Source organism: Hippocampus comes, unplaced genomic scaffold (assembly GCF_001891065.2).
Source record: "Hippocampus comes isolate QL1 unplaced genomic scaffold, H_comes_QL1_v1.1 scaffold40, whole genome shotgun sequence".
Lineage (NCBI taxonomy): Eukaryota > Metazoa > Chordata > Actinopteri > Syngnathiformes > Syngnathidae > Hippocampus > Hippocampus comes.
This window is the reverse complement of record NW_017842058.1, coordinates 742,522-750,103: the sequence shown is the minus strand read 5'-3', so window position 1 is coordinate 750,103 and position 7,582 is coordinate 742,522. Positions and strand designations below refer to the sequence as shown.

Sequence of the window (7,582 nt, the reverse complement as noted above, 5' to 3'; positions counted from 1 at the left end):
TATATATATATACAGTATATCAAAAGGGGCATGCAAGTGTTGAGTGTTTCAGCCCAAGTCAGCAGTCTGCCTGCTTTGTGTGCATGAGTGTGCACCAACTCGTGAAAACAACAAAAAGTAGTTTCTAGTTGATATTTGTCGGTGGGGAGGGGGGCTTTCAGTAAAACAGATATGTTGACACCTGACGTCATTTATTAGCACAACGTTTATATGAGCTATGAGCTCATCATGCTGACTTGTGTCACTGCCGAGCATCTTACAACAAGGTGCGCGCGCAGCCACCGTGAAGATTTTAAACTTTTGAAACAATAAAGGTCCAGAAACGCATGAGCGAAAGTTTGAAAGCCATGCTGTTGACAAAGTAGGGATCTCCACGCGTGAGGGCTCTCCTCCATCCACATCAAACTGCAGCCATCTACTTTCTTCCAGTTCAGCCGCTTACCTTGACTTCTCCTCGGGTTGGCTTGTTTCCTCCTCTTGCCCCGACTTTCCTCCGTCATGCTCGCGGTCCGAGTGCGGGAGGGAGGGGGGACTCGGACGGGAGGAGGGGGAGTCCCGTGGAAAGCGGCGGCGCGAGTGCGGTGCTCTCCGTCCGGCGTGGCAGCCTCGGGATACAAGAGGGAAGAGTCGATGGAGAGAAAAAGAGAGAGAGAGAGAGAGAGAGAGAGAGAGAGAGAGAGAGAGTGAGAGAGAGAGAAAGAGAGAGAAACAATAGTAAGAGTGGGCAGAGCAGACGCTGTGCATGCAGAGGGCAGAAGGAAAAAGTAGTTTGTAGGCAGAATAATATACCCTAAAAGAAAATACAGCATAATAAATGAATTGCAAATTTTGATACTTTAGCTTGAAGATCGATGTTTCAAGTTGAGCACCCTGGAGCGAAATATCAATGTTTTGGTATCGATTTGCCCATCTCTACAGGGCAGCGCCGGGTGCGGGCTGACGTCATCACCACAGGTTGGCACGAAGGGTGGGAAACAAGGGGTTGCCAGTCGATCGATAATACCATTGGTTTATTTTTCATGTTCATGATAAATGGTAATAGGAATGTGTTATCCCACTTGTGCAGTATTAACTCCAAAGAAAGAAAATATATATTTTTAGAAATTACCCAATTCCTTTGAAATTTTTCAGTTTTTGAATTTTTTTTTTTCCACCTTGAATCAGCCCACCCGGGGAAATGCGGCCCCGCCAATCACAGCGCACAACACCATCTGGTGATAAGTGATTGAAAATACTTTTAAATTTTATGGTGGTGCCTCGATTTGCGAATGTAATTCATTCCATGACCATGCTCATCTCTCAGTTCATCTTTGCCCACTAAAATGAATTTAAGTGCCTTTAATTTGTCCCAGGCCTCCATAAAACACCAGCATTTTTTTCACAGTTTTTATATTCTGAAAAACAATCTGCATATTGTATTTTCTCAAAAACAAAGTAATTATATAGTTAAATAGAATGGATAATTAAACAGTTTATGCATTACAAATACGTGCAAGTCATTGTCCTTCTGTTGTGAGCTCCTTGGCCGTTAGGAGGCAGTATAATATACACACATAAATAGACGAAGGTCACAACCGCTCTGTAAGCTACAGTAATAGTTGTCATTTTTTCCATATCATAAAGCAAGCATGTTTGTGAGTATTGTTAAAGTGTCTGTCTAAATTTATTGCTCCACCGTTTGTATTCAAATAGCTGTTGCTTATCATGACAAATCATTGAAACTATTCGTAAGCTTGTCTGAGGCATTTTACATAATGTCTTAGCATTTAGCTAGTAGACTTATTTAGGGCGATGTTTTGTGTTTGCTTCAAAAACATGTGCAATTCTCTTTGTTTGATGTTTAGTTTCACGGTAAACTTCCACTGGGTGGGAATAAACTGCTTGATGCAAGTGTTTGGCCTCTGTTTTGGAAACCTCGCTGTTTTGGAAACCTCGTATCAATTTTTTGCTCGCAAGTTGAAGCAAAAAAATTGGATGAGCGACGGCTAGTATTTGAAAATGCTATGAGTAGAGTCACTTGTAAATTGAGGATTGTTCAAGCTAAACTTACTTTTTAAGAGAAAGTCATAAATGTACTTCATGAAAATAAAGAATTTTTTGGTGTAGAATGTTATGAGAATAAAGTCACATTTTTTTCAACACTATAGTGCTGTAATGGTGTAGTAAAATATGATATAATATTACTAACAGCACAGATATTATGCTACGTCTGGCACATTTACACTGTTTATTCATGTGCTGATTAATGTGCACTGTCCCAATGAAATGAATAAATAAACAAATAAACAAATGATAAATATGCCAGGTCTTCAACCTCGTGTTGATTAAATGACACCACCTGTTAATTGACTTAAACTCATAAAAAATAAAAATAAAAATAAAAAAAACTCATCCAATTAAGATTTGTTTCTGTACAGAATGTTTGTTGTCTAATAACATTTTGTCCAAAATATCTCAAATCTATTTTATTGAATATGAAATGCTACTTTTTCCATGTGTTTAATTCAACTTCTTATTTAAATAAATGAGACATTTTGTCCCCAAAAGTACAATTTTATTTGCAAAAGAAACATTTCCTCGAGGCATACGTTTTTTGTCTTTTTTGTCCAACATTCTTAATCTTACAACTTTTGTGTCACGAAGTTGGACTATCTATTGAAAAATAAAAAATCACCAAGGATGGTGATAATCCCCCCCTCCCCTTCTCACGGGCTCGGACGGGAGGAGGGGGAGTCCCGTGGAAAGCGGCGGCGCGAGTGCGGTGCTCTCCGTCCGGCGTGGCAGCCTCGGGATACAAGAGGGAAGAGTCGATGGAGAGAAAAAGAGAGAGAGAGAGAGAGAGAGAGAGAGAGAGAGAGAGAGAGAGAGAGAGAGAGAGAGAGAGAGAGAGAGAGAGAGAGAGAGAGAGAGGCATCCCATTCACGCCCAACGGGACACCCACAGCTCGTGATGGGACTCCACGCGGGTGGAGTGGTGGGTGGGGGGTGACGTCATCACCACAGGTTGGCACGAAGGGTGGGAAACAAGGGGTTGCCAGTCGATCGATAATACCATTGGTTTATTTTTCATGTTCATGATAAATGGTAATAGGAATGTGTTATCCCACTTGTGCAGTATTAACTCCAAAGAAAGAAAATATATATTTTTAGAAATTACCCAATTCCTTTGAAATTTTTCAGTTTTTGAATTTTTTTTTTCCACCTTGAATCAGCCCACCCGGGGAAATGCGGCCCCGCCAATCACAGCGCACAACACCATCTGGTGATAAGTGATTGAAAATACTTTTAAATTTTATGGTGGTGCCTCGATTTGAGAATGTAATTCATTCCATGACCATGCTCATCTCTCAGTTCATCTTTGCCCACTAAAATGAATTTAAGTGCCTTTAATTTGTCCCAGGCCTCCATAAAACACCAGCATTTTTTTCACAGTTTTTATATTCTGAAAAACAATCTGCATATTGTATTTTCTCAAAAACAAAGTAATTATATAGTTAAATAGAATGGATAATTAAACAGTTTATGCATTACAAATACGTGCAAGTCATTGTCCTTCTGTTGTGAGCTCCTTGGCCGTTAGGAGGCAGTATAATATACACACATAAATAGACGAAGGTCACAACCGCTCTGTAAGCTACAGTAATAGTTGTCATTTTTTCCATATCATAAAGCAAGCATGTTTGTGAGTATTGTTAAAGTGTCTGTCTAAATTTATTGCTCCACCGTTTGTATTCAAATAGCTGTTGCTTATCATGACAAATCATTGAAACTATTCGTAAGCTTGTCTGAGGCATTTTACATAATGTCTTAGCATTTAGCTAGTAGACTTATTTAGGGCGATGTTTTGTGTTTGCTTCAAAAACATGTGCAATTCTCTTTGTTTGATGTTTAGTTTCACGGTAAACTTCCACTGGGTGGGAATAAACTGCTTGATGCAAGTGTTTGGCCTCTGTTTTGGAAACCTCGCTGTTTTGGAAACCTCGTATCAATTTTTTGCTCGCAAGTTGAAGCAAAAAAATTGGATGAGCGACGGCTAGTATTTGAAAATGCTATGAGTAGAGTCACTTGTAAATTGAGGATTGTTCAAGCTAAACTTACTTTTTAAGAGAAAGTCATAAATGTACTTCATGAAAATAAAGAATTTTTTGGTGTAGAATGTTATGAGAATAAAGTCACATTTTTTTCAACACTATAGTGCTGTAATGGTGTAGTAAAATATGATATAATATTACTAACAGCACAGATATTATGCTACGTCTGGCACATTTACACTGTTTATTCATGTGCTGATTAATGTGCACTGTCCCAATGAAATGAATAAATAAACAAATAAACAAATGATAAATATGCCAGGTCTTCAACCTCGTGTTGATTAAATGACACCACCTGTTAATTGACTTAAACTCATAAAAAATAAAAATAAAAATAAAAAAAACTCATCCAATTAAGATTTGTTTCTGTACAGAATGTTTGTTGTCTAATAACATTTTGTCCAAAATATCTCAAATCTATTTTATTGAATATGAAATGCTACTTTTTCCATGTGTTTAATTCAACTTCTTATTTAAATAAATGAGACATTTTGTCCCCAAAAGTACAATTTTATTTGCAAAAGAAACATTTCCTCGAGGCATACGTTTTTTGTCTTTTTTGTCCAACATTCTTAATCTTACAACTTTTGTGTCACGAAGTTGGACTATCTATTGAAAAATAAAAAATCACCAAGGATGGTGATAATCCCCCCCTCCCCTTCTCACATTTTAGTGTGGCCCTAATAATGAATATTTAAGAGATTCGCTCTCTTAGCAGTAGTTGCCCCGTCGAGGTGGCACACCTCCACCTCTCGCGCACGCGTGGTCACGTAGCCCCTCGAATTCCACGCGTGCGCGCGCGGCCCCTGTCCCCACGTGATCCGTTCCGCATACTTGTTCAAATTAGAATTTATTGCGACGCTTCTCGACGCTGACGCTCATATTTTCTTCATTATCTTCAGTTCTTCGATCGATGCGCACGCACACACGTACAGCTCGGTAAAATATAGCATTGATAACCTAAAACGTCAGCAGGACATAATGCACTGTTTACATTGAGTCTTTCAAGCTTAAAGCGTAACTTTTTGCACCAAATAAAAAGAGATCATCACCCACGTTAATGACAGTAGGTAGCCCCCGCGCCCCCAACACACTCCCACACACTAAATTCAACCAACCAACCCACCCACACCACCTCCACCACCCCCATCACCTCCCGTTGGTGTGTTTTATAGCTTTGCGACACCTGCGCGAGTTCCCTGCTCAAGAATCCTGAAGAGGACCCCGTCGCGCGCCCCATTGACAGCGCGGATGACTGTAGGAAGTGGTGCGTTGAGCGTCCATTGTGTTGCAACCTGGACCGTAATCTGTTTTGCAACTGAAAAAAAAAACATCCGAAATAAATAAATAGATTAAAAAGGGGGTGGAGGGTTGACAAAGTAAGAACCCCTCACCTAGGCTTTCTATAGCTAGCCTACATGTGTATATTCTCTCTGTAAGGGGAGGAGTGGTGTCATGCGTGGTGGAGGTTGCATAATGTGTCCCTAGTAAACAACCGAGGCCAAGCACACATAACATTTGATACACTTGCATCCGCACAGATTCATTATTCGTTATAGCAGGGGTGTCAAACTCATTTGTGTCGTGGTCCACATTTTAGTAACTGTTATAAAGAAGTAAATGATAACGGTTTATTCAACAATTGTTTAAGTGACTGTAATGAGAGGTTTGGTAACAAGAAAATGCTTGCAATATCGCTCTTATTTATTACAAATGAGAATTTTAAAATGTTGGTTGTGATTTTAGCAAGTGTCATGGAAGTTGACATGTTTGATTTGCAGGCCACATAAAATGATGTGACGCGCCATATCTGGCCCCCGGGACTTGCGTTTGACACCTGTTTTAGTGAGCTCGAGATATGATTAGGCTTTCCGCAATCAGGATTATGGAGCCGAAAAAAAAAAAAAAAAAAGGATCACCGATCCAACTATGAAATGGATCCAACTACCATTCGATTAAAAAAAAACAACAAAAAAAAAAACATTATTTGGTGTGCGATCAATCCCGCTATTTGGGATTGGGACCGGCAAAATTCAAGGATTAATGATGGCCATTGAAATGCATTAGAAAAAATAATAACAATTAAACCTTAAAAATTCTCACCAAAACGTTGATAAACAAGGAAAACGGAAAAAATGATTGGGGGAACCTGGCCTGCCCCTCTCCAAAAATAGCCTAATTATTAATAAATATTGGATTGATTTGGAAAACAAAAAAATCTGACTGTATATTGCTGGTCCCTCTCTTCGGGATGACCCTCCTGTGAATGTTAGGCAAGTCCCCGGGCTTCCAATCTTTAAAAGTCACCTTAAAATTCATTTTTAGTCTTTGCCTTTTGACTCAGCATGAGACTCCATTTTTAATTTGACTGTTTTTGTGCATTCTACTGTCTTTTTTATTAATTTAATGTTTATTCTTTGTTGTTGTATGAACTATTTTTGCTCCATGCACAGCACTTTGTGTACAGGGATGGTTGGTTTAAAGTGTTCTATAAATACAGCTGAGTTGAGTTGAGGTGACTCAACTCAATTCAAAACGAGCGGCAGTTTGGTTGATATAATTATGAAAATATATTCTTTCAGAAAGAGAATTCAGATTGATACTCACAGTCATATATTCTTTATTTTCTGCTAAGAATTCCTAATATTACTGTCGTACTGAGAAACCAAGAAAGGAGCTGATTCTCGACTACAGTATATTTTCATATCTGCAAAAGAAACTGTGAAAACCCTGCATTTGACTCTTCGGGTGTACCTAATGTGATCAGTGATTTTGAAAAAAACATTTTTTACCTGAATGAATGGCAAACAACAAACCAGGACTCCATCTGTTAATTTCAAGCCGTTTGTTTCCAAACAGCCTGTGCGAAGAGAAAGCATCCTGGTGGCAGGGAGGATGGTAGGGGGGCAAAAAGACGGCTTTGCTTGAAGAAAGAGGGACAGAAGGGTCACCGTGGGGCTTTTGTTGACGGGACGGACTCACGGAAGGGAGGAGGAGAGACTGGGGGGGAGGAGGGAGGGGAGGCAATAAACTTTGCTACAGATGAGGGTCACAAAGGTGCAGAGGTGCTTCAGAGGTCCTGGGAGTCTGTCATACGTGCCCCCCCTGGGTGTGATTTTCACCAAAATAGTGCTAATGACACTTATTGATTGACTTGCTGAATTTGCAAAGCTGTTTTTTGTGCTTGGAGCCACCTGTTTGATTCATCCAAATCCTAGGTGTATTGAGACCCTGATAGGGGGAGACTCAAGAATCCCTGAATAGCTTCTCGGCACCCCTAAGGTGGGAGTAATAATTGAGATCCACGTTTTGGCATGGTCTTTGAGTCATGACCCGAGTTGAAGAGATTAAACTATTCGCTGTAAAAAGTCATTAACACAAAGAAACATAAATCAGCCACATACAGTCTGTTTAGCTTAATGCTAACAAACTATGTAAAGTGTCATTGATGGGCTAATGAAGAGCATCAAAACTTTCAGTAATGGATAGTTG

The 7,582-nt window shown here is 39.6% G+C and overlaps 1 protein-coding gene across 1 annotated transcript in view; it reads right to left on the bottom strand.

The window, feature by feature from the left end:
* The window catches only part of LOC109510613 (zinc finger E-box-binding homeobox 2), a 53,477-nt gene extending 52,884 nt beyond the window's left edge, over positions 1-593 (bottom strand). Inside the window, exon 1 of the mRNA XM_019861050.1 lies at positions 443-593. Coding sequence (XP_019716609.1) covers positions 443-500 — 58 coding nt within the window. The 5' untranslated portion in view covers positions 501-593. The remainder of the gene's footprint in view (positions 1-442) is intronic.
* Positions 594-7,582: the final 6,989 nt, after the last annotated feature.